Source organism: Bactrocera tryoni, chromosome 5, assembly GCF_016617805.1.
Source record: "Bactrocera tryoni isolate S06 chromosome 5, CSIRO_BtryS06_freeze2, whole genome shotgun sequence".
NCBI lineage: Eukaryota > Metazoa > Arthropoda > Insecta > Diptera > Tephritidae > Bactrocera > Bactrocera tryoni.
The window spans coordinates 20,501,491-20,515,957 of record NC_052503.1 but is presented as its reverse complement, the minus strand read 5'-3'; the positions used below and the strand labels follow the sequence as shown (position 1 = coordinate 20,515,957).

The 14,467-nt window shown below is 36.3% G+C and overlaps 1 protein-coding gene across 1 annotated transcript in view; it reads right to left on the bottom strand.

Moving 5' to 3' along the window:
- LOC120777048 (protein still life, isoforms C/SIF type 2) overlaps positions 1–14,467 on the bottom strand; it is a 334,899-nt gene that overhangs the window by 234,406 nt on the left and 86,026 nt on the right. The window contains exons 2-3 of the mRNA XM_040108159.1: positions 10,718–10,863; positions 9,925–10,204 (exon numbers count right to left, since the gene is read on the bottom strand). Of these exons, the coding sequence (XP_039964093.1) occupies positions 9,925–10,204; positions 10,718–10,863 (426 nt within the window). The remainder of the gene's footprint in view (positions 1–9,924; positions 10,205–10,717; positions 10,864–14,467) is intronic.

Here is a 14,467-nt window from a genome sequence, read left to right as displayed (position 1 = left end):
CTGTGGTAGAATCAGTAGGACAGGCTGTTTTGTGAGCTTTTAAAACCGGCTGAAACCATTAATGTGGAACTCTATCGAAAACAACTCATTGGAGTGAAGAGAGCTTTGGCAAAAAACCAGCTAGAAGTTATATATATTTACGAGCCAATAATTTTCCGTCATTCCAACGCTTGACTTTGTGTAGCAAGACCGGTTAAAAACTATTATGGAAACAGCGGCTGGTAAGTTCTGCCTACCGCGCCTTATGGCCAAGACTTTGCGCCTTGTAACTACCATTTTTTTCGTTCGATGTAGAACGACCTCACTGGAGAACTGTTAAGATAACAATAGGGTATGAAAAATAGGCTTGATTCATTTTTGGCCACCAATATGAAACAGTTTTTTTGAGATGGAAGTCATAAATTACTAGAAAGTTGGAAAAATTTTATAGCTTCAGTTGGGCAGTAGTTTGAATAATACCATTGCCCATGGTTTTCTAAAATAAACGATGAAATGCTGAAAAAATAAGAACCAGACATATATCCATAGTTATAGAACAAATATAATGTTAATTGCAAAAAAACTCACTTCTTCATATTGGTTATTACCAACATAGTCGCAGTCTCCCTCCGGTCAGAGAAAAGTCATGGGAAATAGTAATGTATGTAACTCACTAATTTGGTTGAAAAGTTCAGACTTTGCTTTCATGCAAATATTTTCGTTGCTAAGCAACATTTTCAAGCTATGCAGCCTAATTAGAAAACATCGATTTTGTAGATTTTCGAATTTTTTTCTGCCAACTGCAACTTTAAAACATTCGCAATGCAGCATTGAGCCGCAGGTATGTAACTACACTAACAAAAACACATATGCGCTCGTACATTTACCCAAATACACATACGTACATACATGGATCTAAAGCTATGAGCAGCTAAATCGGTATAAATCAGCGCGCATATGTCAAGGCAATGAATAGAAAAGTTGTTTGCGCTGTGCGAATAGCTGCCGGCGGCGGCAAAGACAAAAAACCGCCTCTATAGCGTGCAGCGGCTAAGAATGGCGGGCAGGAGGGGAGGGTGTAGCGCAGAAGTTCATTGCTCGCGGTCATTTTCGGTTTTGTTAGTTCAATTTTATGCGCTTACATTTCAGTGCCCAACACAAGCGCACATGGTTTCAGGATATTTACATCACACAAATACATGTGTATTGGTATGTGTCACGTGTGCGTTTTGGCATTGCTTCTAAGGTGCGCGCTGCATTTTAAAGTGAGTTGCCATGCGGTCGGTGGCTGGAAGGCTCGGCGGTCGTCCACTTAATTTTGCACGCAACTGAAAAATGACCTCTCCGAAGCGTTGACGGCGCCTTAGAAATCATAAACATGGCCTTACGGAACGCATGTGGACCTCGCTGCATAATCGGCACTGGCAAATATGACAAGTGTGTGTGTGTGTGTGTGCTGTACGCCACAATTAGATGCTCGTCCGCACTCTAATTCTCACTACTGGCTGTATGTGTGCCTGTGTGTGTTGCAAGCTTAAAGCGAGCTTTTCACACTGCTTGTGCAGTAAGCATTAATTATGAGTGTGACCATCGCCTGCAGACAGTAAACTCGCACAAACACACAACCGAACTCATATACACACACAAATAAACAAAGTAACATGCACGCAGTCAAACTCAAACTCACACATCCTCTCATACACGCACACACCCACACTCGAACGCATATCAACTTATCCTTGCTCACAATCGCGCTCGCAGCGCTGCTTTGGTGCATCGGTGCATTATTAAGCGCCTCTAAAATGTCCTTGCTGAACGCACTTCATACAGAGAGAAGATTTGGAAAAACAAGAAAAAAACCAACTCAAAATGACACCACAAACAAATTCTGCAATGAATATCCACTCGCTGCATTTAAGCTGCTTCCTCGTGTCCATGTGTAGCTGTGGCCGGCGCTATGTCCATGTAGACGCTTGGAGCCGTGCTTTTAAGTAGTCGAAAATTCATATGCACTGCCCGGGGCGTTTCCATTGTGCGCTCCGCTGCACGCTAAAGACTTTGGAGCAGTGTTTTCTTCTAATTTTGCTTTTCTCTTTGCTGTTGTTGTTGCATTTTTTTGGCAATTTAACATGACTTACTTTTAAGGCCTCCAGTAATTTGCAGGCATGTGTGGCGAAGAGTTTGGTTTAAATTATTTGGACCAACGGAACACCGAATATTCGACTTTAGATTTTTATCATAGAAACCAAATGAAAGAAATTTACAACGAGTTTACTTGAAACCGTTAAAAATGTTCCAAATTTGGTTAAGTAATACGAGTATACTTTATCACGAACACAAGTGTTTGAGTGGCCCATAGAGTTCAACGAGGGCCGTGGCGTCATCAAAAACTCATCCCATCTATCTCTTCTAACGATAATATTGAAAAAGTTAAAGAAGCTGTGCTTGAAAACCCTCATTTTGGTATCAGAGACATAGCAGACGACCTTAAGAGCTTATGGATAGGTGCTATATATCAATGCTAAAATTGCACCAAAAGATTTGTAAATACGACGAGTAGAGTTCGTAAAAGGGTTGCTTGACAACGTAGCTGAGGCTTCTAAGTCCCTCAAACGCTCCATTGCTGGTGGCGAGACGTGTGTTTATGAATGTGACTATGAAACTACCCAACAATCCAGCGAATGGTGCTGCAAAACAACGAACCGAAAACGATAAAACTAAAATACGCTGAAGACACAATAGTTTTTGCAGTTGAGACTTAAAACAGGTGAATGGAAGATTGGAATGAGCGTAGCCATGGCTCCAAGTGCCTGTTTCGAGGACGATAAAAATTATTTTATTATTAAAATACGCGAAAATGCACTAAATGTCAGCACGCGGATGATTCGGCGTCGATTAGCGAATGGCAATCTGCCGGGGCGTAAATTCAATAAATATCCTCTTCTTAGAAAGGTCCACATACGGAAGGGAAAAGCTTATACCGCTGAACATAAAAATTAGTGCGGCCCCACCGGATAAAAAAAATTGCCGAAATATTTTATTCAGTGCTGAAGTTAAAATTAATTTTTGCGAAAATGGACTGTCCGCCGGCCTAAAGGCAAAGCATTTGATTGTAGATACACAAAGACAATTAAATATGTGGGTGAAAACATAACGATGTGGGGATGTTGCTCCCAGCAAAGCGTTGGTCTTTTATTTAATATTAAGGTCCCAATGATCGCCTTTAAGTAAAGATATTTTGCAAATGTTATGTTACCATGTCGCTGAGATGGTGTTGTCTACAAGATAACAACCTGAAACATACATAGGTTGGCATTTCAGTGTAGTAAATCCCTTGCTTCCAACGCGATTAAGAACGTATGGAGTGACCTTAAGAGGAGATTGGCAGCTTTTGAATTTCGAAATAAGGAGAAAATGTGGCGAAAAGTGAAGGATCTTTGGCATGATAACCGATTGGAAACCTGCCCGAAAATTAATTGATTATGCCGAATAGGATTGGAAAACTTATAAAAAGGGAAAATGGATGATATATTCTTATTAAAAACTCGTGCACGGAATGAGTGTAATGAAATTTGTTTACACTGCTTCCTAAACAGTCAATTCTAGGCTTCTGCTTTAGACGCTCCACAATATTACTTCTTCTTCTTCTTAATTGGCGTAGAAACCGCTTAAGCGATTATAGCCGAGTTAACAACATCCAATTGGATATTCCAAGCGAAGCCAGGTTCTTCTCCACTTGGTCCTTCCAACGGAGTGGAGGTCTTCCTCTTCCTCTGCTTCCCCCGGCGGGTACTGCGTCGACTACTTTCAGAGCTGGAGTGTTTTCGTCCATCCGGACAACATGACTCCAGCCAGCGTAGCCGCTGTCTTTAATTCGCTGAACTATGTCGATGTCGTCGTATATCTCGTACAGCCTCATCGTTCCATCGAATGCGGTATTCGCCGTGGCTAACACGCAAAGGACCATAAATCTTTCGCAGAACTTTTCTCTCGAAAACTCGCAGCGTCGACTCATCCGTTGGCGCTGACATCGTCCAAGACTCTGCACCATACAGCAGGACGGGAATTATGAGTGACTTATAGAGTTTGGTTTTTGTTTGTCGAGAGAGGACTTTGCTTCTCAATTGCCTACTCAGTCCGAAGTAGCACCTGTTGGCCAGAGTTATAATATACAATATTACTATTACCGGAAAATTTACTGACCTGACCTTTTACAAAGTTTTCATAAATGAAACAAGAAAGAACGTTAACTTCGGTTGCATCGACGCTAAATACCCGTAACAGGTGCATTTCCGTTAGTAACTATGTGTTCACCTTAAGCAGTAATCCATGCCAACTTTTATGAAAATACATTGTGAAATGTGAAAGTTCTCCATACAAAAACTTGATTCCGATCTTTCAGTTTGTATGAGTATGAGAGCCTTGGTTGAAATGTTTAGATTAGAAGTAAGAAATAAAATTCTACATATCCTGAAAATATCTCAAACTTATTGCAAGTTCACTCAATAATTATCTCAAATATAAGCTTTTTCCCTCTTTGGCTTAGTATATATTGAAATAAATCGTAAAAATTAACAACTGAATTGAAAATTTTAAATAGAAGCGTTTTTAACACTTAATATTTTTTTAAGGTGGCAACCTCTTTTTTCCTTTCATTTAAACCACAAGAGCATTTAACCTTGTAGTAAAAACAAAAAAACTATGAAATATCAAAAAATATTGAAAAATATAAACTATTAATAGGTGGCAAGCTTTCTTAAACAATTTTTTGCTATGCAAAAGAGTTTTAAAATTTTAGTGTGGCAGTTTTATACCATTACAATTTTATTATCTAAAAAAATTTAAAACAGGTGGCAACCATTTTTTAGTTTATTTTAAACGATAAGTGGTGTAAACCTTGGAATAAAAACATAAAATACAAAATTTTAATTTTGGCTACGCGAAAGAGTTCTAAGTTTTTGGTATGGACGTTTTTATATCTTCAAAATTTTATTCTTTAAAAAAATTATTATTTTAACAGTTTTAAACGGATGGCAACTTTCCATCCCATTCTTTTACATTTTAAGCAATATGAAAATTAAACCATAAAAAATAATAAATAATTATAATAACAAATTCTATAAAAACATTTTAATAATAAGCATTATTTTTTTAAACAAATGGCAACCTTCCACCAAAAAAATTAACGCGCATTTTAAGAACGCTTAGTTAAATTTGTAAAGTTTTTTATCTTTAACGTTTTATTATTTTTAAAATTTTTCAAATAGGTGGCAATATTTTATTTTTGTTCTTGTTGTTTTTCACCTCACAAATAATAAACCGTAACATTAAATATAAAAAAAAGCAATAAAATCTAAAAATTTAGAACTAATATATTTGAAATAGTTGGCAACCACCAACAAATCTAAATTACGCGTTTTTTAAACCGCTTTAATTTTTAAGTTTTTTTTCAATCTTAATTTTTTTTTAATTTTAATTAGGGTGGGAACCTTCTATTATTTTTTTGTTACTTTAGCCGAATAATAAATTGTTCAGTTAAATAATGGATTCATTCACACAGGAGGCAAAAAAATTTTAATAATCGATATTTATTTAAAATAGATGGCAACCTTCAACTAAAAAATTTAACATGCTTTTAAAGGCCGCCTAGTTAAGTTTGTAAGTTTGTTTATCTTTAACAGGTGGCAGCCTTTTCAATTTTAGTTCTTTTACACATCACGAATATTAAACCAAAAATATAAAAAAATAATGAAATTTATAAAATTTTAAAATAGGTGGCAACCACTAACAAATCTAAGTTACATGTTTCTTTAAACCGCTTTAATTTCTATTTTTTGTATTACTACTATTACTACCTTCTATGAATTTTTGTTACTTTAGATGAATGCTAAATCGCTCAATTAAATCAGAAATTATAAAATTATTCAAACAGGTGGCAACCTTTCAAAATTTAATTGTTGCTCTCGTACACATCACAAAAATTAAGCCGTGAAACTAAAACAAAAAATAGTAAAATTTATAAAATTTTAAAATAGGTGGCAGCCTTCAACTAAAAATATACTCTTTATATAAACGCTTTTTAAAGCGATTTTATTCCTAAGTTTTTGTTAAATATTTTAAATTTTATTATTTCAACATTTAAAGACTGGTGGCAACCTTCTAATATTATTCTAATGTTAGTTGTATTAAGCAAAACAACAAAAGAGAATAATAATAGCACACAAAAATATTTAGCTTTTTAATATGGTAGCACTGTGTTTGCAATGTACACGCTTGAAGTAATTTACGCTACAAAATACAAACTAATATTTAGATGAGAGTAAACTTTTGAAATTTTAATATTTTTTATTTGTCCAAACACTGCTTTAAAGTTGCATGTGATTTCACGCTTTATTCTGCATGTGAATGAGTAAATGTATAGAAATTCTATTAAAATAAATGTTTATTGCCTTGCCTCGGCTGAAAATCAAATAAATTTGTGAATAAATAAATTTACCTATACGTGCGCAAATATGCATATATATGTGTGTGTTTATGCATATCAAAGCTCACCTACGCCTCTAAGCAGCGCAGCCGAGAGCGAAATGCATATCAAAATACCGACGTGTTTATGTTTACTCAAGTCCATGTATGTGTGTGCGTTTCAAGTGTGTTTGCGTGTGTATGCTTTCAATGTATTATTCGTTTGTAAATGGAGAAAATCGCAATATTGGCAAATACTAAAAAATGCACGAACCAGATTTGACTATGTTCGGTGCATAAACGTCGCTGAAAGCGCTCAAATTTAGCTTGAATTTTTCGATTTGGCTTCTGCAACTTCTATGCTTCTTGCCTGCTATTATGAAATATTCACTATTTTCTGTTCTCTATTTTATTTTATTTTTTTACATTTTTATTTATTTGATTGCATTTCATTTTTATTTGTGCAGAAATCTGTAATGGAAATTTAATTCAAGTCGTGTGATGATTTCACTACTTTGCTGGCATGTAGAGATTTCGGTTTTCCCGCACTGCATATGTATGTGTATGTGTGTGTCGCTGCTTCTGCTTCGTAGGTGAACTTGTTCGCAGGGTCATAAGGCAGTTAGGCAAGTACGTGTCGCTCGTGACTTCGAAACTAAAATGCTGTCAAATATTGGCGCAAAGAATAGAGATATCCACATTAAATAACACTATGCAACTGAATGGAGAATGGAGTACTTTGAAAGTGTGCACTTGTCGAGAATTTGGCTTTAATTTTGGTAATTTTTTAATATATTTGTGACATAGATTTGGATTGGAGATATAGTTTTGTGAGCTTATTTCATAACTTTTATTTTAGATTCATACGAATTAGTGAAAAGCAGAGTGGCATATCTAGAAGAGGTTAGAGGCTGACGACAGCCTTGAACAGCCTATACTGTGGGTTATAGAATGGACATACTAACCACGTTGGTAGGGTTCGAGGCCCATCTAAAACCTCTGTCGTACTTTGGATCCGGCAATTGGTTGCAGTGCAACTTCACATTGTGTGATCAAAACACTCTGCCCGCATTCGGGGGCCAGCCCGCATGAGCAGGTTGGAGCGAACTCCAAGGGCTCCTGTTCCCCGTGGTACCAGAATTAAGTCTCCGGTCAGACCTCGTAACAAAAACTACTACCAGTTGAGCTTCCATACTGCTCTGGACTGGTGACCAGGGGTTAGATCCCATACTCTCATCCCACGCACCCACAAATCATACTTTACCTAACCTTAAGTTTCAGCCAATTGTCTTCGCCGCCTAAATATTCCTATCCCGCCTAAATATCCCTAACCGGCATTTCGACTAGTGGAGATCACACAGCTGACTTCTAGCCGTCCATTTGTACAGCTAATCTTCATTACTCCAAGGTTCCTGATATCCAAGTACATTGGACATTCTGCAATAACATGTACCCAATCCTCATTGCGTGCTCCACACACACATTCAGCTGTTTCCGATAGATTTCTGCTATTCAAGAATGCATTCAAAGGTCGATGCCCAGTAATCTGGAAGCCCGAGCTCAGACAGAATCTGAAGTCGGGGTTTTCTTACACAAGCCGAGCACAACATGGACTTCAACAACAACAGAGAAACCAGCCTAAATGATGGCCAAGAGCTCACGGGATTTCTTATGATCTATCTTGGGCCAAAAATGTCTTGCGATAGCGCATGAACCGATGGTAGCCCAGCGCTGGCCAAGCTCTCTCGAAGCCCAGACATCCACAGGTAGTAGCAAAAACGACCTGACCCGTTCCTATTCTGCTGACAGCGGGGCTAGGGTGCTTTCCTTGCCAACTCGTCAGATTTACTGCTACCTTCGATTCTGAGATTGGTATTACACAAATGACTTCACGCCATTGATATCGAGGTAAGGTATTCCTTAACCTCTCTTGTTTTTATCTGTAGTAATAATAAATCTTTTGTTTTATGGAGTTTTGTTGGTCCTTCTAGAGATCAGCTATGGTATCTAAGGAATCCAAAATTTTACATTAAATTCTTTATTTTTTGATGAGTTTTTTTATTGCAAGTGAACCAATTTAGCTTAGCCTTAGATGCCTCTTTGCAGAGCATAATATATCAATCAAGTTTTCAAAAGTTCCAACACATGTTTACAATCAAAATCAGGAGTCTGCACTAAGAGATTTTCGTATATTTATTTACAGTAGCTTTAACCTTCTACCCGTGTTTCTCTGTGGTTCAGGTTTTTTTTGTATGCCAGAAATGTTTTAAAAATTACTTGTAGAAAAAGAGAAATAGCTCGAAGTATGCCATAATCTACTGCTTCGTGAACATACACGAAAATTCTTCACGAAATATGTATATCTTTGACGGAGGGACATTTTAAGGTACGATTTAAGCCTTTGAAAAAATATTTTTGGGAATATCTCGAAAAGGGATCTATGTAAATGGCCCGTTCATATGGGTGTTACTGGCTGCAAATACCCTAAATAAATATTTGCCTTGAAATGTGTATAGGACTTTAAAGAAGCAATCTTCCATTAACTTTGGTTTCTCCAAATTATTCTTCTAATTACACTGTACTAAAAATTGTGGTACTTTGTTAATAATAGGATTGAAACAATGTAAGATACCTAAACAGGGCCAACTCAATAATCATTTATTTCAATAATTTTATTTTTTTTTCGTTCATGGTAGACCTCAGTAATACAATCGGTATCAGTAAAGTTTGAAATCATGGCACACAAAAAAAAGCACAGTTTAAGGCAAAACTTTGATAATTTTGTTGAATAATCACTGAATACAGCATTATTTTAGACCGAATTCAGTTTGTAGCCAATAAATTAGGAATATGTGGTGTGTGACTTTGCTAAAATATGCTTCTACTGACGTATTGATCCTAAAGATAGGCAACGTTTTCTGCCTTCCTTTGTTTCTTATTTATTTAAAACTATTCAGCTTGAGTGGATAACAATAGGATAGTATGACTTAAGCAACTAAAATTTCGTACAAATATAAAAGGGAATAAAGCAGACGAAATATTTCTATACGAGTGTGTGTTAATTACTACAGGAAAAGAAAATTTGATGTAATTTCTTTTAGCAAGACTACAGCGTAATTTACCTAACACCAGAAGCAAGCGATGCAATATTTGATTTCATTTACTTTAAGTTTTATATCTTGCTCAAACAGCTTTAATACGGCAACGCATATGTATACATGCAAGAGTATATGACTGATTGAGCTAGATGATAGCGCAGCCGTTGATAATACTGATAGTGAAAGCAATATCTCTAATGGATACTACTACTCGACGCCTGTCTTATTTATTGGGTTTCCTGCTGAACAGTTGTAGGTTTGTATGCTTGCTACGGATACAAGCAAGTATGCTCGTTGATATAAGAGTATTCAAATATATATATATATAATGTATATATGTAGATGTGTGTATGTTATGGATTCTACTCCCTTTTAATGCACTCACCTGACATGGCGCCTGGAATAGATACGCATCACCGAATGCTGTACTCAAACAGAATATATAATCACGTTTGGGATGCTCCGGTATTGGTTGCATAATCGCACCATCAACAATAATTAAATGCTTTGGTGCCGCTTCAACGCTACGACCCTCACGTGAATCGCACGGATAGAAGAGTAGTGTGGTGCCTTTGAGGCAAACCCAATAGCCTTTCCAGCCTCGTTTGCGTGCCAATTCGATTTGATGCTTTTTGCGGAGTAGCCATTTTTTCACCGATAAGAAACTGAAATTTACAAAAATACATTTACATTTAAAGACGTGGTGGTTAGTTGAAAAATGAAATAGTTTTAGTTTTGAAATTATTGTAAAACTGTATAGTATACATTCAGGCGCAAGCAAAATGCAGGTACGTTTATTTTTAAAGCTAAGCGTAATTATATTAAATGATATTATTGATTTTGATATTAGTTGGAGCATTTTCTTAGTATATTCCAATCATATTTATTTGGTTGTGACTGCTTTTAAATCGAGAAGTGAATTATCAGTCTGAATTTGGGTTTGGAACACTGATTTACAGAGCAGCTTAGCGAAGACACATTCCCTGTCACAAAAACAGCTTAGCAAGGACAGATACCCTAATTACAATAATTTGTTACATATGACAAGTTTTCCTTTTTTTGAATGAAATAAATATTTATAAATCTTCTAACTGACATATTAGATTCGATTATTTAGCCTTTCTTTTTATGCGTTTCTTCCACATTTTAATCATACTTGTATGTAAAATATGACTCACCCGGCTTTGCGTACAGCGCCAGTACAGTTGAATGAGGAAGCAGCAGTTCCAGTTGCCTTTGCTTTATATGGTGACGCCATGACACTTTCGCCATCATCTTCATCAGATACGGCTGTAGTTAAGCTCATTCGATCATCATCAGATATCTGTTAAATGAAAAGCAAATACAAAATTTAATGGATCTGTTGAGAAGTAATAAAATAATTTCGAAAGAGTAAGAATTTTCTTCCTTTTCGTAATACTTCAAAACGGTTTCATCGATATTTCGACTATCTTAGGAGGGCTTATAATTAGGTTTGATATTCCAAATGCCACCTTGGTGGCAATTAAGTATTGTATATAACCTCTATATATTCCTATTCTGTAAATGTGGAAGTGTTTACAACCAAACCAAAACAAAAAAAAAACTTTGTAACCCTCCTTAGATCGCATATACATCGATAATTTAATTGGTTTGGCGAACTTCAAATCTATATTTATATATTTTAATTCGAATCAGGAGGTTTTTGTATCAACTGATCTATACTGAACCATATCCTCTGACTGATTGACCTGAAAATTTCACACGACTTTTTTTTTGATATACATGGTGCTAAATGGAACACTACTTCAATGGAAGTATGGAGGCGGAGTGAAAACAATTGTATATACAGAAGATATAGTCTTGATTGTATCAGGGATGGTTCCTTCCGCAATCAGTGAGCTTATGGAAAGAGCTGTACGAAAGTTGATGCTTTTCATGAGTAGAAGAAATATAAATGAATTTCATTAAGCTTCTAAATTCAAATACCCTCAACTAGTAGTACAACACCTTCTCTGTCCAGCAGGGCAAAATACTTAAGGTATGAAGTATAAAGAAAGCCTGTGGAGTTCTATTGAACAACTATGGGAGGATGCTGAAAGAAACTATATAAACTCATAGCCAAGTCCGCCTTACTGGCTTTGTCGACACCACAGCTTGATTCCAGCATCGCCAAAAACTGCCGAAAAGCTTTCCGCTCACTGACAGGTCAACTCCATTACTCCATAATTTGGGTAACCGGTCACAGGAACAATTACAGGAACGAAAAGGAAAACGAGTTGCCAAAGCTAGAAGCCTCTTTAGACAAATCCGAGACGGACTCAATCTCAATATATCTCCCGTTGGGGGAAAAAAGAGCCTGAATTATTAGCTCAGAGCAGATAGAACTTAATAACAAGCTGCAAGATAACAAACTATTTAATTATTTGGATATTGAGTTGAACAGTTATAGACGTGTAAACATGGAGTTCACTAACGCCGAAATTCGCGCCATTTTAAATTTTTGGGGGATAGTACTCTATCACTTCGAACTGCAGAGGAATGGTTTCGACGATTCAGAGCGAGTGAAAACGACAGCATAGATAAGCGAGCCGGCGGAAGATCTGTGACGACGAATACCGATCCAATCATGGAAAACATGGAGTTAGACCGGTATGTGGCATCTCGTGACATCGCCCAGAAGCTGGAAGTTAGTCACCAAACCATTTTAAGCCATCTGCAGAAGGCTGGATAGACAAAAAAGCTTGATGTTTGGGTGCTGCATAATTTGACGCAAAAAAACTTTCTGGACTGGATCAGCTCGACCCATTTTTGAAGCGGATGGTGACTGGCGAAGAAAAATGGGTTACATACGACAATACCAAGTGAAAGCGGTCGTGGTCGAAGGTCGATGAATCGTCTCAGTGGCCAAGATGGGATTGACCACCTGTTCCTGTCCATAGTGAACGCCCTCGTTGGTGTAAAGTTGAACTCAAAAGAGGGTTGGGAAAAGTGGCTGTCCGAGTTCTTCGCAAATAAGGAGAGGGTCTTCTACGAGGGGGGTATTATGAAGTTGCCGTCTAGTTGAAAACAGATTATCGAACGAAACGGTGCATATTTGAACTAAATCCGATCACTGTAAAAAGTGTTTATAAAGCATTGAATAAAGAGCAGAAAAGCGGAAGGGATATTTTACAACCTAATATACAGACTTACTGCAAATGTAACGGGGCGCTGGTCTTTTGGAGGCCATGCGCTAAAAATTGGCTTTACGACAATATTTGCCGCAGAAGAGAATACGAAAACGGTTATCTGCTTTCTCTGTAAATGCTCAGCTCTATCATGGACACAGTACACAAATCTTGGAACCCAACAGACATGAAAACTTCAAAGGATGCCCACTAGAGGCACAACGGACGTAATTTCATTGAAAAGGATATTGCATGAATATGGCGCATCCAGCGTAAATTAAGTTCACTGTGGGAGAATTTCTACTTAACTAACTTTGTGTATATTTTTGTCAGATAATGATAGAAAGATAAAATTTTTGATAATAACTTCGATTTTTCAAGCCACACTAAAGTGTAAATTTTTTTACAAAAAACAAAAACTTTTTTTTTTAGGAAAGTTGCCATTTTGCCTAAAATCGAAATTTTAACTAATCATATTATTTTTAGTTTCCGCAGTAGAAAATTTGAAGGAAAAATCTTCTTCGCCGTTAGACAATAATTTTTCGAAGTTTCTTGTAGAGATCGGCTACGCAATCAAGAGTATGAAAAATATTTCAAAATAAGCTACCGATTCTTAAACTTCGTTAAATTTCGTAAATTTGCATTATTTTTATTAATTTAATAAATTAAATGTCTTTTGAAAAAAAAAATCCAAAAAAGCGTTTTCTGACTTCCAAATATACACACAGCAACATACATTTAAATTCAATTATATTGAAATTAATTTAATAAAAAATCATAAACAGACAAGTTATTAGTTTTAGAAATATTAATTAATTCAATAAATGTGAATAAAGCCACATTAAAACTGTAATTTCATTAAATACTCTCGCATGCCATTTTCACCAGCAGTTTATTTACATAACCAAATGAGTATGCAATAAAAACGAGAGATATCAGGCCAACAAAACGTCAGTGACATTTATTGATGCTTGTGGCTGCGCAGTAAAATTCACTAATTATAAAACAGATGGGTGATAAATTGAATTTAATTATGCTGCATGGTGCTATGGCGATCATGGCGAACAGGCGACGAATGCAATGTGAGGTGAAATTAGTTGAGCTGCAATAACAACAAAAAGCACTATGGGTTAAATTTCAACGCGTTGTTGGTATAACATTTCGAAATTTTCATTAGCTCATGCAGTCGGATATGTGCTTGCAAAGGCTTTACGCCCACTCAACCAAGCAGCTACTCAGTGTGGGGTTACGTATACGCCATAGCGCACGCATGTGAGTCGAAGTATAGAAAAAACGCGTGTGTGTGGTCGCTTTTGTGCTCGCAGGCGTGTGTGTAAGTACATAGAAGAAGCGAAAAAACTCTCTAGCAACGCTGACGTAAATTGTTGTTGTTTTTTTATTTTAAATTTTTTTTTTGTATATATTTGCTAATAAAAAGTTGAAATCACCAGCTACTCATTCGTATTTCATCAACTGCAACTTTCGTCTCGTTTTCAAGTGGATTTTCTTTGTGTGTGAATTTTTTATGACTTTTGCTAGCTTAGGACAATTGAGCATTGAGCTTCAAATAAAGTACACCTTTCTAATGTGGACATTAAGTTTTTTGTTGTTTTTGTTTTTATTAGCTTTAGGAATTAAGTGTAAAAGTTCGAATGAAAAATGCGTAGAAAGGGTTGGGTAAATTACACATGGCTATTAAGTAATAGATTATTTCTTTGCAAATGTGACTTTTCAACACATTATTGATTGAACCGGACTTGAAAGAAGAAGCTACCTTTT